General features: G+C 38.2%; 1 protein-coding gene across 9 annotated transcripts in view; it reads left to right on the top strand.

The window, feature by feature from the left end:
* Positions 1-23515, top strand: part of SCAPER (S-phase cyclin A associated protein in the ER) — a 524758-nt gene that overhangs the window by 235434 nt on the left and 265809 nt on the right. For all 9 annotated transcript variants that reach the window (XM_065558411.1, XM_065558415.1, XM_065558414.1 and 6 more), the window contains 4 exons: positions 3667-3767; positions 4960-5076; positions 8401-8561; positions 21360-21622. In XM_065558411.1, the coding sequence (XP_065414483.1) occupies positions 3667-3767; positions 4960-5076; positions 8401-8561; positions 21360-21622 (642 nt within the window). The remainder of the gene's footprint in view (positions 1-3666; positions 3768-4959; positions 5077-8400; positions 8562-21359; positions 21623-23515) is intronic.

Raw genomic sequence — 23515 nt, 5'->3', positions numbered from 1 at the left:
ATTCAGCGGCTGCCCTCTTTAATTGCCCACTGCTGAAATTAACATCACTTTTTCAACTAACTAGAGAAACACTTCAATTAAATATATATTGTTTTCATTCCAGTTCAAAAATTCCACCATATTGATACTGAGCTTGAAGGATGTTGAGGTCTTTTCATTATTTAAAAAACCTTTAAGATACAGGAAGCTGTGTGAGATCACAGGACCACACATATACTGTTTCGCGAATGCATTATGGTAAAGCTTCTCCAAGGTGTTTAGGAAAGGTGGGGACATCCATGGAAAAGATTACCATGAGCCCAAAATGTAGGAACAAGAAGCATGGATTAAAATATATATAATTTTTTTAATATGTTGTTTTATTTGAAATTAAGCTAATGATTCAGGGCTGGAGGAAGGAAATACACCAAGGTAGAAAATGAAAGCATGAAGAAGTCATTAGAATGATGCAGGGGGGAATTTTAATATTGTAGAAATTCTTCTGTTTCACATTTTCCTGTTGACATTGGTTTTAAGATCATCCCCTCAACCTGTTTTCTTAGCTTGTACTGGCCTTTAAAAATCAGTATGAGTTACACTTGACCTTGACAAATAATGGCATTTAAAATTGCCTTGACTCTAGTGCAGCAGCAGTCTACCCCATAAAGGTTCCTTTTTGTCAGCACCTTCTCAAGTGGTACAAGTTTCCACTGCTTCAGCACCATAGGGTATATCTGCTACACTCAGTACTGTAGGTGAATTAGAGAGCCAAGACCCTAGGGCCCTGTGCAGTAGTATTGTGTATCAGGAGGACAAAAGGATGGCGCCAACCGTCCTGCTGTATGCGCCAGTAACTAGAATTAATTACAAACCAATCGAATCCGTTGCAGCCAATTGGTAAACTAATTGGTAATTTTAGCTGTACATCTATATGTAGTTATCTGGATGCCTGTAACGGCGCTTTCAGAGCCACTTTTGTTCTGCTTCATCCTGCTTGACAAAATGGCCTTCATAGCTTTAGGGAGAAAGATGTGCATCAGTGAATATGGGGCCGCTCCAGCTGCTTGTCTTGTTTGTATTCCCTTGTTCGTAAAACATGACTCAGATTACAGCTGCATGGTACTGCTCTGATCATTTCTGATAAAGTGTAGCTAAACATTCCTTAAAAGAGGTTGTTTAAGCCATTTATTGTATTTTCTTTGTGCCATCTAGCTTCAGAAATATAACTCATATTTGGATTAATTCAGTTTTTAATAGGGAAAATCTCAGTAGCAGACATTTTAAAATAAATTATACTGAATTAATCTTGCTTTCTATGCTCTTACTGTTGTTAATGTTCAGCACAAGATAATATGACTGACTTAAACTGAATTAGAAACCTAGATTTTTATTAGTGAAATTGGAAGAAGAGGGCTGGCTAAAACACGTAATTTGTTCATTTCTTGTAGCAGACTTTTCTTACCAGTTACTTTGCAATGCCAATAGCCTTTTAAGAAAAATAAATAAAATGTTTTGTTTTTGTGACACTTCAGAATAAAGGTAATATGATGTTAATATAAAAGTTGTTTGATTTTTTTATATATATTTGTAAATATTTACTACAAATGCACTTTTAGACTATGTCCAATAGATGTATTTGTAGTTATCTTTCATCTTCTATGTATATGTATATATAAAGTCTCAGTATTAAAGTTTTTTTTATTAGTATTTGTCAGAGAGTTCTTTCTTCCCTTCATTTTGGATGAAAATTACCCCTGTGCGTAGGTCCACTCCATGGACTATACACCACTTATGTCTCAGTTAAGTCCTATTTTGAGTGTTTAAGTGGGAGATAAATGGTCCATAGGCCTTGTGCTAGTCTGATTTAGATTATATGTATAGCTATCAGTTAAAAAAAAAATGAAACAAGTAAGAGCTCATACTTAGGTAAATCTCCCACTGAAATTAGTGGGAGAATTACCTGCGTGAAGACTGCAGAATCAGGCCGTAATAGGGGAAATGGCCTTTTCAATTTCAACTGTTATCTTCTGTGTTTAAGGGCAACCTTGACATAATTAACACACTTCCAAAGCTTGAATGAATTGGAAACCAGTATGTATGATGAATCATTTTCAAAGTAAAGCTTAATAATATTTTTTGCTACTAGAAGGAAGTAAAGACTTTTAATTCTATTTTGCTCAGTGTACATGATTATTGTGCCGCTAATTTTCTTCTTTAGATGTGAGAAATTATATTAGATTCACATTAAAGGTCTGCAGTTGTCAAATGGCATTCTTTGTTACTCGTCAGCGTATACATGACTAGGTTCTATCAAATTAACAAGATCTTGCAAGACTCTGTTCATTATCAATTGAATTCCAACATACTGTGAAAGTCTGGCTTCAATGGATGCAGCTTTCACTTTGTCTGACTGAAATAACTGATTTTGAATCACTTAAGAAATGTAGGTAAATTCTTGAACAATTAGATTTCATTCAACAGTATCTTTCCAAAAAGATAATAGAATCACTTATCCATACAAACAGGATGTGTAATCTGATCATTGGCTGTTATAAGGGCTAAATATATAATTATTCCAAAGCCATGAATGTGGGATTCTGTGGTTTACAATTCTTAAAGTGCAGTTATTGTGAGAAAAGTGAATGTAAACTTTACATCCCAGAGGTTCTGTGCTTAGTAGTGCTCTCAGTAACTTCACATCAAATATATTCTGTTTACAAGTCAATTGCCAATGCCATAATCTCTCCCTGTATACTTTCTGCCTCTTAAACCATCACCAGTAATATTCTGTAATTATAGTATAATTTATAATTTTGTTGATGCTGAGGTTGAGTAGAATCTTATGTGGCAATATCACATATACATTCCATAATCTCTAGACAGACTAGTATTGCTACACACCAGCAGGATGTTCTGTGTGCCACAATTTAGGAATTCTGTGGAAGAGGGGTTCTCTCCTGTGGGCTACAGAGCTAGGTAGAGTGCTTTTTGCCTTCCCCAACTGCTGATATCCTAGGATTCATTAGAGTGGACTCTCTCCTGCTGACTTTACAAAATGTGCAGCCGCCCTCCTAATCACTTTGCATATTACATAGCCAAGTGAATCATTAATGTTTGTGCAGTTTCCTATGCAGTTCATAAGTTTATCAAAACTCTATGCAAAATGTACTGCACATATCCAGCATGTGAATTTTAAAAGATCATAACTTGTCAAATCAAAATCAAATTTCACTGGAGCATTCAGAGACACTTGTGCTTAATGAGAGCTTTAATTTACATGCCAGATTTCAGCTTTCTGTCCTTAGCCATTTTGTTTGCAGAGATGTTCAAAAAAGATCACAAGAATTATTTATAATAGGAAAAGTATTTTAAACTCTCTTTAAAGTCTGAACTGTTTTTGCTTAAGCCATTCAAAAGCTCCACTTTCAAGCAGGGACTGAGACTGGTAAATTTCAGCTTCAAAAGTTTGTTTCAGAAAGTTATTGGCAACTTGAAGTGGTGTCAGAATGGAAAATATTATGCAACCTTTACTAAAGCAGATTTTGCCACTTTAGCTATCATAGAGTGAAATGTGTACTGTCTGGTCAGGTTTTTTGCTGAGTTTTCTATTTCTTCCAATATTGCCTCTTTCTTTGCCTTCCTCACCCCCATAAATACAAATACCTGATGTAAGTTGTTGTTTTCCAGGAGGTTCTAATGATGCTAGATAACTATGTAAGAGATTTCAAGGCATTGATTGACTGGATACAGCTACAGGAAAAGCTAGAGAAGGCTGATGCTCAAAGCAGGTAATCAGATTTTTTTCTTTTCTTTTAATCTATTTCCTAATAGTCTCTCAGGGTGAAATTCACCCTAGTGCAGAGGTCCAGCACAAGGGCCTATGAGCCACTTAAGTCCCACTTAAGCAATATTGCCAGCTCCAATCATTAAAAAATCATGAACAAAGCCATATGAAATCATGGTATTTAAAAAAAATGTACACCGCTACCTCGATATAACGTGACCCGATATAACACGAATTTGGACATTACCATAGTAAAGCAGTGCTCCGGGGGGGTTCCCTGGGTATGCTTGTTCGGCCCACACAGAAGCCTATGCTGCCATGTCTTTATTACTGTTTTTAGCCATGCTAGCTAGATTAAAGTTAGAGTGGGTATGCCAGTCTGTACTGCTATCACATCTCCTATTGCAGTGTAGACATACCCTTGGACTCCTAGGTCATTTGTGTGACTGAAAATTTTACCTACTATCTACAAAAAAAGATCAGCCTAACTGTTTATTCAGGTTCCTGTTTTCCCAAGGAAAGCTAAATCATGCTTTCTATAAACAATTTCATAATACCCTGTTCTTCTCAGCAGCATCTGTGTAGGTGTCCCCACCTTGCAAATTCTCTTAAGTAATTATCTGAGAAGAAAAAGCTTAGAATTTAGGCTCCAATAACATCAACAATAATAATACCTCGCTCTAACATAGCAGTTTTCATCAGTAGATCTCAAAGTGCTTTGCAAAGGAGGTAAGCATCACTACCCCCATTTTACAGATGGGGAAACTGAGGCACAGAAAGGTGAAGTAACTCTCCAAAGGTCATCCAGCAGGCCAGTGGTAGAGTTGGCAATAGAATTCAGGTCTCACGAATTCCAATTCTGTGCTCTATCCACTAGGCAACATTGCCTCCCTTTAGTGACAGGCAAACAATTATTTTAAAAGTGGTTTAAAGTATTGCATTCAGATCAAGCCCATGCTTTCCCTTGCCCTATTGATTCCTCACTTGGTCCATTTTTGAATTAATCAGTAGTTGACATATTCTATATTACAACCACTGGCTGTGCCCACACTAGGCTAGTTCAGATAAAATTTCTCACTGTTGCTACATCACCAACATCCAAAACATGATTTTGTTTTACTTCAAGTTGAAATAGGAATATTCATTGAAAAATGTTGTAATGACTACTTAGGATTTATTCTCTCCTGAATTTTTAGACCTACTTCATTGGCCTGGGAAGTAAAGAAGATGTCTCCAGGACGCCATGTAATACCAAGTCCATCAACAGATAGAATCAGCGTAACATCAAATGCTCGAAGAAGTTTAAATTTTGGGTATGAAAACAAATAATAAAGACACTAAAGGAAAGCTAACTCATTTATTAAAAGGGTTCAGGGTTAACTCGTACATAATTTTCCTTTTGCAGCTAATGTATTGTTTTGGGTGCTATTAGCTAAGCCATATTTGAACCCAAATATTGATGTATGTAAACACGAGAGAGAAAAATACCCAACACATTGTATAAACAAAACAAAGCAAAAAACTACTGCTAGAAGACCTAATTTTTTTGCTTATATTTAATCAGACATTTTATTCCTCAGCATTTCAATGACCTGATGATAAAAACTAATCAAGCTATTTCATGTTAACTGTTTAATAAGATTAGCAGCCATTTCCTTCTACAAAACAAAGGTCAAAATATATGTAATTGACATTTTAAAATAGCCTGTGTATGCACCTGTGTATGGCAAGCTGAGTGTGCAGGAAGTTAATGTTGATCACTAACAATTAATGTAAAATGAAATTGATTTTGATGAGCAGCAAAATTTATATTAGTCTGAAAGACAGAAAATACTTATTATAAAAATACTAAACCTCTTATTCAATTAAGTGCCAGTATGTGGAGCAAGCACACAAAAATTACAATTAAATTATTTAACTCTATTTCAGGGGAGCATTATCTTCACTAAAGACCAAATATTGGAAAGCACTTAAGCACATTCAGTAAGTCCATTCCTATACAGCACATGCTTTAACTCCAGCCCATTGGGGCTTACTGTCAGGGCCGGCTCCAGGCACCAGCTGAGCAAGCTGGTGCTTGGGGCAGCAGATTCTATGGGGCGGCATCCTGCCCAATCCTAGGGTGGCACGGCCGCTTTTTTTTTTTTTGTTCTGCTCCGGCCGCCCTGTAGGGGGCGGCGGTGCAGAGAACCAGAGCGCCCTGCAGGGCAGTCCTCTTCCTTCCCTCCCCGCCGACCGGAGCGGAGCCCTCGCGGCAGGAGGTGGCGCAGCGGGAGGGGCTGCGTGGCAGCGCCCCTGCTGTAGCCCTGGCAGCCCCCTTCTCTCTCTCTCCCGCCGCCTCCCCCCTTACCCCCCAGCCAGGCCCCCTGCACCCGCGCTCCGGCCGTGCCGCAGGTGTTTGTTTTTTTGTTTGTTTGTTTTGTTTTGCTTGGGGCGGCCAAAAAGCCAGAGCTGGCCCTGCTTACTGCATGTGCTTAAGTGCTGGCCAATGTAGGCCTCAATTCAGGAAAGCATCCCTTAATATTTAGACTCAAGAAGATTTTCTGCTCAGGAAATTGTGTAAGTATAGAAAGAGAGATGGGGGCAAGAATAAGAGCTTTCTATTGGTTGTCAAGAGGTGCCATTTTTTTAGAGCCACCCTTTAATCTAAGTTTCAGAGTAGCAGCCGTGTTAGCCTGTATCCGCAAAAAGAACAGGAGTACTTGTGGCACCCTAGAGACTAACAAATTTATTAGAGCATAAGATTTCATGGACTACAGCCCACTTCTTCGGATGCATATAGAGTGGAATAAATATTGAGGAGATATATATACACACATACAGAGAGCATAAACAGGTGGGAGTTGTCTTACCAACTCTGAGAGGCCAATTAAGTAAGAGGAAAAAAAACTTTTGAAGTGATAATCAAGATAGCCCAGTACAGACAGTTTGATAAGAAGTGTGAGAATACTTACAAGGGGAGATAGATTCAATGTTTGTAATGGCTCAGCCATTCCCAGTCCTTTTTGTCCATTTGGGGACAATATATACCTTTAAGTCAGCGGCACTGCTATGGGTACCCGCATGGCCCCACAATATGCCAACATTTTTATGGCTGACTTAGAACAACGCTTCCTTAGCTCTCGTCCCCTAACGCCCCTACTGTACTTGCGCTACATTGATGACATCTTCATCATCTGGACCCATGGAAAAGAAGCCCTTGAGGAATTCCACCATGATTTCAATAATTTCCATCCCACCATCAACCTCAGCCTAGATCAATCCACACAAGCGGTCCATTTCCTGGACACTACTGTGCTAATAAGCGATGGTCACATAAATACCACCCTATACCGGAAACCTACTGACCGCTACACTTACCTACATGCCTCCAGCTTCCATCCAGGACACACCACACAATCCATTGTCTACAGCCAAGCTCTAAGATATAATCGCATTTGCTCCAATCCCTCAGATAGAGACAAGCATCTACAAGATCTCTATCAAGCATTCTTAAAACTACAGTACCCACCTGCTGAAGTGAAAAAACAGATTGACAGAGCCAGACGAGTACCCAGAAGTCACCTCCTACAAGACAGGCCCAACAAAGAAAATAACAGAACACCACTAGCTGTCACCTTCAGCCCCCAACTAAAACCTCTCCAGCGCATCATCAGAGATCTACAACCTATCCTGAAAGATGATCCTTTACTCTCACAGATCTTGGGAGACAGACCTGTCCTCGCTTACAGACAACCCCCCAACCTAAAGTAAATACTCACCAGCAACCACACATCACTGAACAAAACCACTGACCCAGGAACCTATCCTTGTAACAAAGCCCGATGCCAACTCTGTCCACATATCTATTCAAGTGACATCATCATAGGACCTAATCACATCAGCCATACCATCAGGGGCTCGTTCACCTGCACATCTACCAATGTGATATATGCCATCATGTGCCAACAATGCCCCTCTGCCATGTACATTGGCCAAACCGGACAGTCTCTATGCAAAAGAATTAATGGACACAAATCTGACATCAGGAATCATAATACTCAAAAACCAGTGGGAGAACACTTTAACCTGTCTGGTCATTCAAGGTCAGACCTGCGGGTGGCTATCTTACAACAGAAAAACTTCAAAACCAGACTCCCAACGAGAGACTGCTGAGCTGGAATTGATATGCAAACTAGACACAATCAACTCAGGATTGAATAAGGACTGAGAATGGCTGAGCCATTACAAACATTGAATCTATCTCCCCTTGTAAATATTCTCACACTTCTTATCAAACTGTCTGTACTGGGCTATCTTGATTATCACTTCAAAAAATTTTTTTCTCTTACTTAATTGGCCTCTCAGAGTTGGTAAGACAACTCCCACCTGTTTATGCTCTCTGTATATGTGTATATATATATCTCCTCAATATTTATTCCACTCTATATGCATCCGAAGAAGTGGGCTGTAGTCCACGAAAGCTTATGCTCTAATAAATTTGTTAGTCTCTAAGGTGCCACAAGTACTCCTGTTCCTTTAATCTAAGCCACCAAAAGCCAAGACACAAAATAAATGAACATGTAAGAAATTCTCCGATAAACCATTCCATTATTTGATCAGAAAGTGTTATATCTATGAATTATTTTTTCACTTAGGAATCCATCTGTGACAATTGCTACCACTCGTCTGGCTCCTTCAGGTGTAAGTTGGGCTGATAAGGTGAAAGCTAACCATGGAGCTAAAGCTGCCACTCCACAGCTAGCATCTACACAAACCTGCATGCCAGCACCAGTGCAGAAGTCATCACGGAGAAATGGCAAGTGTCTTTCAGTGAGCTATTATCTAAAATTATTATTATGGTCCAGCTATTGAAAAGTTAGTTCAATGTGAGATGACTTATTTCATAACAAAAATAAATCAATCAAAATCACAACTTTTGTTGTTACAGTACACCAATTTAGCTTTACATAAAATAACGGTAAAATTAAATTAATGATCAAAATGTAGGTTCTTCCAACATTGCTTTTTCAATGCTGCTGTTCAAGTTGAGGAAGATTTCCCTTAGCAAATTTGTTTTTTCAAGTGCTGATAACTTTTCATTGACTAGTAACCTACCTGACACCTCATATAGGAAAAAAAAATGTGACTAAACTTTTGGTTTAATGAAACTACTATTTATCTTTCTTTAAAACTCCTTCAGAGGTTTGTTTTCTAAACTTCATCATGGACATCAGGGATCACAACTAAAAAGCAGAAAGTGTTTTGATTCTCAGGTTCAGAAATGTACAAATGGCCCCACAAGAATAACCTTTGATATTTTCCAAAAGAGCTTGAAGATGTGTGTCCACAGAGACTAATGCACTAGACCTGTGCTAAAGAAGTGATAATGGATGGCTTGTTCTTTCTCTGAAGGGTTGCCACACTAGATTGTAGTTCCTTTCCCTTTGTTTAAAGAGTGTCCTTGGAGAAGCTTTTAATTCACAGCCTTTTGCTCTAGAGAAGATCGTTTCACTGGAAATAGTAAAAAAACAAACAAACAAAACTTTGCCTTTTGCTTTATGAACTTCTCTCTCTCTCTCTCCCTCTCTCTGACGGCATATATTGGGGCCTTGGAGTTTTCTCCAAAGATTGTTTTCCCCATTTATCTTTTAATTTATTGACCCAGTTTTCTCTATGCAAACACAGAATTGAGATAGAGAAAGTAGATATCCTCCCCAAAAAATGAATTTAGAATCCCATTCTAATATATTTAGTATCTTAAAGAAAAACTACTAGAAAAGAAAGACATGCACTTCATGTATTTACACATTAAAAGTATTGGTAGTAAAAATTATGCACCATATATAGAGCTGTAAATTTTCTTGGTGTTTTACAAAGGTCAAACATGTTTCCGGCCTCAAAATATCTTACAATTTAAATTAATTCAGTTTTGTAACAGCAGTTTCATATGGTCAGAAAAGAACAGTCGAAAGCTTACTCATTTCTTGTCTCACATTCATTCATTCGGTCCTGCTATTTTACTGGTCTATCTCCCTGAGCATCATTTTAAAATTACCTCTTGTCTCTAGTGTCACTTCTACTCCTCAACAGTTTTTTTGTTTGTTTTTGGTCTAGCATTTTAATGTATTCTTGACAACATATGTATAAAATGGAAAACTGAGAAATTGCAGCAACAACATGACAGGACTCCAGTGTGGCATATGATTTATTTCAGTGATGTATGTGATTTTTATATAAAAATAAAATAATTAATGTACAGGAGAAATGAGGAGCGGCAGATATCACCAGCTCTTTTTTGACATATATGAACTATACCTCATACAGTAGTTTAAGAAGTCTTACTTTATACCCAGGAGACTGAGCATTCTGACCCATGTTAGAGCTGCATTATTTTGAGACTGCTGTGAAAAATGGAAACTTTGAAGGATATCATCTCAAACTACAAGCTTTAAATGAAATGTGTCTGTTTTAAAACAGTTACAAATTCTTTACTGTCATGAGGTGCCATCTCCTGAGGAACAAAATAAAGGAAAACTACACTCAGCATAAGAATATTTACATGCTGGAAGGGAGAGAAGTGCAGTCTGTTGCTGCTTGGTCTAGTATATGCCAGCTTTTGAGTTGCATACTGGAAAAAGTTCCTGTAAGATGATGAATCTATTTAGATTGTAAGCTCTTTGGTTAGGGACTGGGTTTATATCATGCCAGACATTATGGGTTCTGCATGATTGTTGTCTCTAGACATTACCGCATTACAAATAATAGAGTGGGGAGTTTGGTGGTGAGGAGACAATAAGATAGGAATTCCTATCTAAGGAATAGGAAAAGGGGCTATAAATTCCCACCTTTCTGAGAGCCCACTTCTGGAGGAAATACCATGATTTTCAAAGCTAGAGCGTGGTCTGTTTGTGAGAATTGTATATTTTTTTTGTTTCCAATTGTTACATTTTTGTAACTAAAAATGGAATGTTTTTTGGAAAGCAGCTACTTCTTGTGCTTGAAGTGTACCACCACTGCTTCACATCTACCTGCTACTGACAGCATCTTTGATTACAATTCTTTCAGTTTTAGTAAAGATCTAATTTACTTTTCATTATCTCTGCAAAAAGAAAACACGTCTATCATACCTCCCCATCTCAGTGGATTTTCACTCTTGGGTGCATCCTTTCCGGATGTGATTGTTTGCTTCTGTAACTTCCAATTTCTGGGTCTTTGAAGCACCTGTCATACATCTATTAAAAAATACCACAGTAATTGTATAGTAGAAGCTAGGTCGAAGGAACTTGTTAAAGAGCACTTTTCATTCCTCAGCACATCACCTCAAGGAAGCATAAGCAAAGGACACTGTGTTTGAAAGGGAAAGGAGAGATGAAAGACAAGCCATGCAAAAGGATATTTATGTTGTCCTGATAAAAGTGACAGGCTGATCCCTCAAAGAAACACATATTAAATAAAAGGTTGCTAATAGAAAGAAAGGATTTACAGCTATCATTTGAATTGCTTCTTGTAGCCTGCAACTAAATGAGAATATGTTTAAATGTTGTGTTTAAGTTTGAATAAGCTTCTTTATAGTTCCTAAAACAAATGCAACTGATTCGGATTTGGCTAATAATTTTGCAGAACAGATGTTGGCTGAACATCCCAGGAGATGGAAGGAATTCTTACTTCCTAGGAACAAGAAAAGAGGTGGGGTTATCTTTTTCAGAGAGAGCCACGATCTTAAAAAGAAGCTCAAGAGGGGCTGCAGACTCTTCCTATAGCAGTGGCATGAGTGGCGTATGGGTACCATGCTTGTACAGAAAACACTTTGTGCTTAAGACTTAAGCACAAAGTACCAGGGAATGGTTACTTCTTGTTACACTACCTACATTTTGATTCTTTTATTGGTGCACCAGCTCATACTGAGAACAGATGTACTCAGTACAATTACTCAGTATTGTAGTGAGTACACTCATTGTTGAAATACTTGAGAGGATTTGTACCATGCATCTTAGTTTTATCGGATCATCTAAAGGGGCCCTGCTCTGTCACTGATATTGCTGAGTCACTGAACAGCCTCTGAGTCCTCCTGGGGCAAACTTGTAGGTGTATTGATGAGGATTTGGGTTTCCTCTTGCTTTTTCTTGGGCACTTCACATTCTTAGTCCATATTAAGATTTTTCATCTACAACCTGTCTCTTCAACACTTCAGGGTTTCAAGCCCTGTTTACTCCCCTCACCCAATCTTCCATCTGTGAACTTTGGCTCAGCACGCTATCACTGCATGTCACAGGATGCACCTCTCACCACTGGGCTGACGTCTCCTGGTCACTCTGAGGATTAGCTGTTGAGGCCAACACCCCCTCCCACAGGTTGCACACCATCACTCCGATTCTGGTCTGCAGCTCCTCTCTCTCCAGGACCCTCAGCATCTCCTTCGTGACTTAGCCCTCTGGATAGGTCACTCAGCGTTTCCCCTTCCGGGGTTCAGTACATCAGCAGTCCTAGACAGCCTTCCCATTCACTGCCTCAGTTCTATGCCACACTCTTGGTGGCTGGTAGGTGAACTTGGGCCCACCCTCTTCTCTTGGTTCCAGTCCAGCTCAGCAGTTCTGGGCTTCCTCTCTCTGCCCTCACTGCTCCTTCCCTAGACTGCTTCCTACATTTTGGTTCCCCTTCTCTCTTTGTGTATACCAGTTCCAAGAACCCTTCTCCCCCTTTCCAGGGAGTGACTGCTGTCTGCCTTCCTGCAGCCTTTCCCAGCAGCCCCCAACCACTCCTCCCTCTTCCCAGGGAGTGACTGCCCTTTTTCAGCAGCCGCAGACTGTAGCCCTCTACCTGGCTTTATAGGTCCTGCCTGTTCCTGCATAGGTGGGCCTGCATGCAATCACTTAGTTCTCTGCTCCCTGGCTCCTCCTCCAAGTGCAGCCTGGGCAATTAATTGGCCTACCCGGGTGTCTTAACCCTGGTCAGTCCTGCATGGGGTGGAGACCCCATCACACCACACTTCACCATGTCACTTGTCTCTCTTTTTTCACCTTGCTTACCAGTATGTAAGAAGGAAGATGCCCCAGAAGCTTTACTAAGTTTGCATATTGTAGAGAGAGAATATCCTTTACGGACATGCATAACTACTGTGGAAATGTGGAGCTTGCAAAATCGCTTTCAATCTCTGTGGTGCATGCTCTAAGACCTGAAATGCCTGTGACTTGCCTGTGTCAAGGCTTCAATTCCCTTAGTAGTATAACGTGCTATCCCAGGGGACTTGGCACCGATTCTTCATAGAATATGGCATCACTGTCTTTAAAGCACCATGTTCAACCCATTTAAAGAAGTGACAGGTTATCTCCCAGTTTGTGATTTATGCTGTCCTCAATACCTATTGGCAATCCCTGAAATCTTCAGGAACCCAGCTGTGAATAGTATGTGCACGGGTACCCAAGCCAAAAGATTCTCAGATAAAACAATAGGAAATATTGCTGTACCAGAGATGGCTTTGATAGAGATGTGGTTCTTTGCAGCAATTTTGGTGCTTAGCAGCACTGACCTGACACTGGCGCTGGATGGAATCCTCCGTTCCATGAGAGGCCTGAATGCACTGGACTGAATTCATGAGTAGATGGCACAGCTGACAACACATTTATCTGCAGTGATTGTCTTAATACTGTTGGTTTTGGCACCAGTCTCAACTCTCTAGTTTCCTTCCCTGACATAGCACCTGTGACATCTGTTTAAGGTGAACTCTGATGATGAACACTACAAAAGTGATTCCCACTCCTTGTCAACTGTTGAGAATAGCCTACTTCCAACTTAATTGAATTGGCTTGTTAGCCCTGACCCCTGACTTGGTAAGGCAACTCCCATCTTTTCATATGCTGTGTATTTATACCTCCCTACTGTATGTTCCACTCCATGCATCTGATGAAGTGGGTTTTAGCCCACGAAAGCTTATGCCCAAATAAATTTGTTAGTCTCTGAAATGCCACAAGGACTCCCCATTGTTTTTTCTGATGATGAAGATGATCAAGACGTGTGTTATTGGGACACTGAAGAAACTGGTGACTCCTTATAAATCGTCTGTATGTAGCTGTAACTGCAGGGGAAGAGGACAAAGTGAATGGCTGTTTTGGAGGATCCATCCTTTGCCCATATTTTTGAAGTAGGCAGCTAAAGTTTCAAGCTTTAATTTAGTCTCTTTTTAGAAAATGCAAAGAACTGAAGTTGACCATGATGTGGGTCAGGTTCAGCTTTTGAACAGAGTGATCTGATTATTGTATTCTATTCTGGATATGATAAAGAGTAGACTGAATTTTTTTCTGCTGATTGGATCAAAAAGTTGTTTGGAAGCAGAATTTTACCAGCTTTTCTGTTTTTTGCACAGATAGACAATTTCAAGCTAAAACCAGGGACCGTTAAATACACCTAGAGTTGTGATTCCCTTCACCAGGCCAAATTAATAAAAAATGGTTTGTTTTTGCGGGTTCTGAAATGAGTGACAAGCAAATTTTACTAATTTTACATTATGTGATCAGAGATTTTTTTTTCTCTATACAACATACTGGATTCCAGGAATCAGGTAGTCTCTCTCCAAAAAGTAGACAAACGGCCTTGATAGCCTTTCATTTTCTTATTACGTCACCTTTCAGTTTTTGGCATTCTAGTCTTAACTAAGACGAAAGCTGTACCCCTCTTTCTCCTGGCTGTGTACACCTTGTGCTAGCAACAAAGAAGAGAGTGGTGTAGTGCTGCTACAGGGAATCCTCTACTACCTGGTTCCACTGTATTTAAGTCTATATTGTGCTGGCAGACTGGGAACTGAGAATTGGACCCACTATCTTCTTCTGTTGTTAGAGAAATGCAGCTCAGATTTCAACTCCTTGGGTTGGCAGCAGCCCATTCCAGTTTTCCAAAAAGTCCTCCATCAAAAAGGGGAAAGTCATGGTGGGATATTTCTAATTTAAAAGCAAACTTCTTAAAATAAAAATAAACTTGGTAAAGGGCACCAAAAACCTTTCATTTTCTTCATTTCCCTTTTACCTAGTAGGTCAGATGCTCGGTTTGGTAGCATGACTTCAAATTTCTCTATGTAGATCTTTTTGATGACTGCTGCTTACTCATATCCAAGATGGAGGAATCTGTTAAGACATTGTTGAAGGAGAAAAGGTTACTTAATTTTAACTGGAATTCTCAGAATATACTGCCTCCACAAATGCCACCCTGTTTGTCTTGCCAGGTGACTTTATGTAGATAGTATTTTCAGATAATTCCAGTTACAGGTCAATAAACACATTTTCCCAAAACTCTTAGTTTTATATGTTTTCAAAATTTAGAAGATTAATCCAAGTATAAATGTCAAAAATATGATTCTGTAATGTGTAATAGCCCAATGTTAGTTACCTTTTGATTCTCTGTCTCCTTGTTTAGTCTCTTCTTTCTCCTCCTTCTCTGTCCATGGCTTGTGCAACAGTTGCCCACTCACTTTCCCTTGCTTTATATCTGTGTTTTGTATATGTATCTTATTTTCCTCCTTCCCCTCTGTATCTCTCTTACATCTTCCCCTCTCCTCTATCCCTTTCCTTCTTGCCCTTCCTGCTTTGACTCTGTAGGCCAGAATAAATTGAGATAGAATATTTTGTCAATCTCTAAAGCTCTAGTCAACAGTGGTTTGTTCACAGAACGTGATATTTGTCAGGTTTACTTTTGGCTCAGCTCTACTCCTGCAAGCTTGATCTTGCTCCCGGTTACATGTAGGACAACATCAACAGACCTGCACTAGGAGCAAATTGGAGAAATATCACCACAGATATCAAGGCATAGTTTGTTCCCTGCTAGGTTGTCAAAGCAGAATTTATTGCACATTAAGTAGATATAATCCCTGTTGGAAATTGTACTTCTCTTCTTCTTTTCCTTTTCTCTTCTGTCATTAAAAAAAAAAGAAAAAAAAGAAAAAAAAAAGCGTTGTGAATACTAGTTTTACTAGAGCCGATGATTTAGGTCTCTTAACAATTTTACCTATATCCATTGCCTGAGTCAACTCTTATGGAGACAGTGCTTCTCCTTATGACTGTCAAGATTTATGGCTTCTTACAGCATTGCATTTTCGCTGTATTTTCTTTACTACTCTTTTTCTTTCCTATCTTCTGTCCTATACTCCTATCTTTGGCTTACCAGAAGTTGTGGGGGGTGGAAATTTCCATTCCTACTGGGCTTATGCTTCCAACACTCATGCATTCACAGCTCTCCATAGTGCCACTATAGTACCTACAGTAATATTATATAGATTTAAAATATAATAAAGGTTACCTGGGACTTAAAGTTTACTAATGATGGGGTAAAGCCAAGTTGGCTTAGGTAATAAATCACTGGCAAAGAAATGTTTAAGTGAGCACAAATCTCATAAGGCAGAACTTCTTGGAGTATTGCATATAATTGGATAAATTTATCTTATTGATTATACCAATAAGATTGCTGTGCAGTTCTGCCACATAGAGTAACTTTGAAGGAATAAGGCCCAAATGACAATGGGGGCCTCAAGATAACAGATGGCTTGTTACTTCCATGTAATACCAGAGCAAGCAGAGACAGGGAAGTTCAGGTAAAACTAGAGAATGAATTATTAACAAAACTGGGCAAGTAACCAAATCCAGCATGTGATACTTAGCATGTGGAGAATGGCTAGTGTGCTCTGTGAAAATAATTCAAGACTTCTGAAAACAATTGTTACGCACCAGGGATAATACCTTGGTTAGTGTTAATTTTGCTCAAGATCAAAAGCCAAGTGAGCTAATGTCAATGAAGATATTAGCACTGCAAAATTTGTGTTAAAATAGCATTGTTTGCAGTGGTTGAGAACATAAGATGGTGATGGGTAAATTAAAATTGAAAAAGATTTAAAAAATAAACTTTTGAGCTCATGAATGGGTGTCAGATGTCTAGTATAAAGCTCCACTTTCACATCTGTACCTAATAAATAAATCAGCAGAATGTTGTTATAAAGGTATATTTATATTGGAAGAGCCTCATCAAATAAAGCATGTCAGTGGATATAAGGTACTCTGAGTGTAAAGAAATTCTATCTAAAACTCTTTTAGTGCCTTGTCCTTCCTTATTTTTTTTAAAGGTGAACTTTAAAACATTTTTGTTTTGTTTTTATTTTATATATAGGGGATAGAAAATAATATTATTGAAACTTTTCAAAACTGCATGACATACTTAAAATCTGCCATTTATCTGATCCCTTTTTGGCCACTTCCATTGTGCTTGTAGAGTTTCTGATTGCTCTTTTGTCCCAGAATGATGTATTTTTTTCAGTATCATGGTGATTTATATGCAGCCAGCAGGACTTCACATGACTTAAAAAGATTTTTTTTTTAAGTTAATTTTGGAATAATTTATGTGCTGAATGTCTTTCCTATGCTTGCTTTTGCAGCATTTAGAACATAATTGTAGGGTTAACTAATTTTCCCTCTATCTTTCCAACTCATCTTTATGTTTGAACTTTCTTGTTGTTTTATTTGACATTAGCACGGATAACTTTATGGCGTATACTTTTTTCATCCCTTGCAGACCTTAGTGGAGGACATTGAGGACTCCTGTTGGGGTTCGACTCCTCTCTCATCTCTTTATATTAATAATGGAATGATTATAATAATAGTTAATTAATGCATAGTATTTACATAGTACCTTTCATTCCAGGATCTCAAAGTGCTTTCAATCAATAATTAGGCCTCACAACACTCCTGTGAACTACATTCCTGATCCATCCTGATCGAAATCCATTAAAGTCAAACATTTTAATTGACTTCAGTAGGCTTTGGATCAGACTCTACAATTCCTTAAATGTTATTGCCATAAAGGGAAGACCTGGTGTCCAGGACTATCCTGATTTACATCTTTTAAGGTCATTGTAGTTGCATGAGTTATAAGTCAGCAGAATTTTTTTCATGATCTGTGAAGAAATTTTCCTGCTATCAGTAAGTTCCAGCAGAAAAGATACTGTAATCCTGATCTGGTAATAACACTATTAGATAAATTCATTTTAGAGACAGAGAAACTGAGGCACAGATAGATTAAATAGCTTGCTTGAGATCATATGGTAAGTCTGCGGCAAAGCAAGAAATAGAACCCAGATCTCTTAACTTCAAGTCTCCATAACTCTAACCAGAGGCACACTCTCATCTTTATTTAAGTATATTTTGGAGGAATAAGCACAGGGCTTCTGCGGAGGTATACTGTCTTTGGCTGCTGTCAACAAACAGAAAAAGCCCCTTGCAGAATCACTCGCACAAAGTTTTGTGGCTTGTGTTAAAAATGTCTGCGACCAGTTTGCAGATAATGGGTTCTCTGAAGTAATGTAAAGCAGTTTGATTTGTAAATATTCGATTGTTCTTATTGCAGCTATCTTACATTATCAGCTTTGATAATATTTAACAGATCATAACATTTCATTTTTCTGCTAATTGTGACCATGGAATTATCATTAACAGCTGTTTGAATTACAGTATCTATACATTTGATCTATTTAAAAACAAAAATGGGGACAGTCAGCTGATGTAAATATCCCTATAGTTCCATTGACTTCATTGACTATCTACTCCAGCATTTCCACATATTTGTTTTTCTGTACAAAATGGGGAAAAAAGATAACTAGATTAAGTCCCCAGTAATTACAAAATGTTAGGTACTGAAGGGTGGCAAAGAATAAATATGCAATTTACACTGCTTTGTTTTGTATCCAATTCCAAGTTTGTTTGCCTCCCAATGAAGTTGGACCCAATTCAGCTCCCATTGAAGTTAATGGAAGTAGAATAAGCCGGTAACGTTCTGTTTTATGCAACCTCTGTCGTTGTTGGAAATCCCCAGACTGTAGCATTGCAACACTTTGTAGTACAATCCCTAGGTGCACTGGCACTAAACTTAATGCTTTACAGGATTTGGTGCCAGGGCCCTTGTACTGGTTTACAGTGGTGCTTCTGAGTTGGAGGCACAAAGGATTCTGGAAAACAAAAATGGAGATCAAGCCAAGACAGCCCTATATATTGTAACTTTGTTTAAAGCAAAAAAATGTGTCATACAAGGGGAACAGGCGTCTGATACCCTCATCTTCCCAAATGGTTGTCTGATCACCAATACTTAAAGCTGATCCAGTTCCTCCTGAAGCCTGGATACAATGTGAGTCTGGCTGCCAGAGGGGCACAAGATTTTTCAAAGAGCATAATAATGCACCCAATATATTTTTAAAGACTTATATATTTATTTTATATATCAGATACCAATAATTCAAACATTACCAAAATCTTCAAGAGTAATATGCAATTCGTCATAATGTATCAGTCATCCTGTTCTGTAATTATCCCTTATATGCACGCCATCAAATGATAATTTAACCAGTACCCCTGGTTGGTTTTTTTTGCAAGTAATCAATAACGGCATAAGTAAGTTATGAAACCACCTAAGTTTGGAAACTTTGACTCAGATATCCTGACTCTCAGTCTTTTTGCCTTAATCACATGACCAACTTTCCTGTTGTAAAAGGCTTTGAGATACCTTGATCATAAGAGTTGTTTATATGCTGGCTATACTATGTTAAACTTAGTCTCTCACAGAACTGAGCGGTTTTTTGTCAGTTTCATTTCTATGATTTGCTCTCAGTCATGACAAACATTCTTTCTTACAGACCTTTCCATTTTTTATTGGAATGGTTCTTCAAAACAGTTTATACCAAAGATATATAATAAAATATTGTCCATAGTTAATCCCTTAGTTTCTTTGAGTTCTAAGTTTATTCTTATATTGAGATGCTCTTCTTTTTACTATTTTCTTGTATTTTTTCAATATTTTACTAGATAATAGTGTTTGTGTTGGCCATTCCCTTGGTTAATGGATTAACTCCAAGCTCGAAATGGTATTTCTTTGTACAAGGAAGCTTTTGAAAGAGTGTTTTTCTTTCCCGTTTTAAAATAAAATGATTAATCATAGTGTTCATAAAGGATGAAAAACTAAATATTCTGAAAACTAAAATCCAAGAGAGTACAGATTAGGCTTCTCTGTTACTTATTTTGTCATACTTTTTTTTTAAGGACTACGTTTTAAGATTCTTTGCTAATTTGTGCTCTTTCTCTAACACGGAGTATTGTAAAAGTATCAATTTAATTTATATTTTTTAAATTAAAGAACTATGTTCAATTTAAGATTCCTTTTTTGTGGTAGTTCTTTTTTGAGTCTTTTTCTGTGACCACCTGGGCATGTTTACTCTTACACACATGAGTAGGCCCCTCGATATCGGTGGAACTTCTTGCATGCATAAAATTAAGCAAATAAGTTAAGTGTTTGCAGAATAGGGGTCTTGGTCACTAGAGAATGATATAAAGCCCAGCAAGGTGAAAGATTATTAAAAGTACTAAATGTATCTATTTCCTAGATTTTTTTTTTTTTGAAAAGCCAACACTATTTATACACTTTCCACATAGTCTGTTGGTTAAATGTAACAATAGAGGGCAAAATTCAAAGAACAATGGCAAACTTTAAAAAGGACAAAAGGGTTTTATTTTCAAATAGCTTCTCCTGGAATAAATTTCCTTGTTCCTGAATGGATTTTATAGATCATACATACTCATGACCATTAGAGTGCAGACCATCTGCCAGTATACAGTATACTTATATGCTAAACAGTCCAAGTTCACAAAAAAAGATTTCCTTCAGTTTACCTTTGAAAGCAAAAGGATTGGTGGAAGCTTTAATAATGAGTCTTTCATAAACTTTGTGAGAACTCATTTGCTGTTAAGTGTTGGAAATAATGGTAATGTTGTATGTTCTTCTCTGTAGGTACAAATCCTATAAAGTCTGGCTGAGTAAAGCTTATCCTGCAAATATTTAGGGACATTAACTTTAAAGACCTTTCAGATGTTCCCCAGGACAGAATCTGTCAGAAAACTCTGACCTGGGGATGATGGTATTATTCTTATTTAGCAGTTATTGACGGGATCCAGACTGAATCAGTACAGTTTATTATTTAATATTGAGCTTGTATAATTATTTAACATTGAGCTTGTATAAAACCTGTGATCAATAGACACATTTCCATGAAATTAAAAAAAAAATCAATGGAAACTGCTCTACTAAATAAATAAACTTCCCCTTCAATTTGCAACCCAAACTTAGCAGCATTTTGCTATTTCATGACACTCAGAAAGTGAAATTATCTGGAAATTGACACTAAATAGTGTATTTTTATGATCCAATTTGAGCGAAATGCAAAATAGATAAGAAAATCTATTGTTAAAAAGTATGTGTACATATCAAAAAAAAAAAAAGAAAAAAAGAAGTACAAACCCTTATGTTCATGAGTAACTTGGCTCATGAAAGTAGCCCCTTGGAAGTCAATGGAACTACTCCCACTAGTAAAGTATGTATGTAGGAGTTTGCAGGATGGGGCCCAGGATTTTTAAACCGATAGTGTCCCTTGGAAGGAAAATTATTCGTGAACAGTGTCTAATAGGTTTCCATATATTTTTAAAGAGAAAAGGTGTTCTTGTTGTGCAAGAACAATTTAGACAATAAAATTGCTAATTGTGGCTTTGCAAAATTGTATTTATAAAGCTATTTCTTGGTGGGGTGTTTTTGTTTCCTTGTGTAGAACGGAAGGATGCAGAAGGATGGGAAACAGTTCAGCGTGGAAGGCCTGTTCGATCTCGATCTACAGCTGTAGCAACAAAAACTCCTGTAGCTGCAGAATTGCTAAGAGCTAAAGATGACAGTGACAAAGAAAATGTAGTCTTCAGACAATCAGAAAGTAAACAGAAGAATTCATTCGATGGAGATAGTGCATCCAAAAATACAGAACCTCTGCAGAAAGATTCTTTATATCTGAGTGAGCATCCTCTTGCTGAAAGGACTCAGGTAAGTGTAATTTGGAAACATTTTTTTGTTTTTATTATTGTAATATTTTGCTAATGTTTATATAGAAACATTAATCACGGTTGTCATGTCCAGTGGCTTATTCTTTAACCTGACTGAAAGGTTTTAAAATACACCTCTACCTCGATATAATGCTGTCCTCGGGAGCCAAAAAATCTTACCGTGTTATAGGTGAAACCGCGTTATATCGAACTTGCTTTGATCCACTGGAGTGCGCCGCCCCGCCCCTCCCGGGAGCACTGCTTTATCGCGTTATATCTGAATTCATGTTATATCGGGTCGCGTTATATCAGGGTAGAGGTGTACTTGGAACTTTTATCAGATCCTTTTTATTATGATTAATATACACAAACTACATTGTGAATAACATTAAGGTGGCGACGTAAACTGACAGTGATAAAAAACTCTTATCAGATAGAGATGCAACATATATTTTACAGTGTCTAGAAAAATAACTGGGCGTGGTAGTATGGTAGTAGGCATCTTAGTTGAAGTCAGTGGATCTGCTCACCCACAAGACCTGCAGGATTGGACACATTATTTGTTGCAAGAATAACCAAAATGTTTTAATGTTTTTCAAAGTATAAAATCAAATTTGGCTTTACAATAGCTCCTAGCGCAGACAACCAAATATTAAAAACTAAAGTACATCAGAAAAATTATCTCTATTCACTTATGTACAATGAGTGCCTGATTATGCCGTCAACGCTACATGCCCATGTTAGGGGTGGTTCAGAGCTACAATGCCTCCTGGAGTTCCCTGGCACATGGAGTATGTCCCTTGCAACTCTCTTTAGAGGAGTGAAGCCTAATCTTCCCTTTGTGGCTGACATCTCTGATGGATGATGTTGAAGGGGTGGTATAAGGGATATATCCTTTGACACTTATTGTGGCCCCTCCCCACTTCCTCTGGTGGTGACTAGAATCCTATGGGGGGCGCAAGCAGATAACAGTCTCTGTATTCTAAAAATATGCGTTATCACCAAAGTGACAGGATTGCAATTTTACCTGTTTTCCATGCAGGGAGGGGATAGAAATAGCAAAGGAGTGGGAGAATCCCTTGCTTCCTAATAATTAATTAATGGAGATATCCCATCTCCTAGAACTGGAAGGGACCTTGAAAGGTCATCGAGTCCAGCCCCCTGCCTTCACTAGCAGGACCAAGTACTGATTTTGCCCCAGATCCCCAAGTGGCCCCCTCAAGGATTGAACTCACAACCCTGGGTTTAGCAGGCCAATGCTCAAACCACTGAGCTATTCCTCTCGTTTTTGTGTCTGTGCGAGGGCCTGGCAAAATCTGGCCATAAAGTTAATCCTTTGTGTGAAAATGAACTGTTGTATGAGCATGGTATAAAACCCTAGGTGCGTAGATATTACAGTGCAGTCAAAGGGAATGTGCTTTGCTAGAAGTTCATGTAATAATATCATTTGTAATAGTAGTAATGTTGGTGGAAATAATTTACTGGTCAATATACACCTCTACCCCGATATAACGCTGTCCTCGGGAGCCAAAAAATCTTACCGCGTTATAGGTGAAACCGCGTTATATCGAACTTGCTTTGATCTGCCGGAGAGCGCAGCCCTGCCCCCCCCTCGCCCCTCAGAGCACTGCTTTACCGCGTTATATCCAAATTCGTGTTATATCGAGTCGCGTTATATCGGGGTAGAGGTGTAGTTTGGTTAAAATATTATTGTTAGGAAAGCTTAGTAACAAAGATATGTATGGCAGTCTTCTCTATTGTTGTATTGAAGTCTTTTGCTGTAGTGGGAATGTTTGTGTTTTTCAACATTATTTCATAAAATTACCATTTATTTTGCTATATAACTATTGATTTTCTCATAAACAGTGTTGACTACACTGTAAACATCAGTCAA

Source organism: Chrysemys picta, chromosome 10 (assembly GCF_011386835.1).
Source record: "Chrysemys picta bellii isolate R12L10 chromosome 10, ASM1138683v2, whole genome shotgun sequence".
NCBI lineage: Eukaryota > Metazoa > Chordata > Testudines > Emydidae > Chrysemys > Chrysemys picta.
Note: the sequence above shows the minus strand (reverse complement) of the source record. Positions and strands in the feature narration are given on the sequence as shown.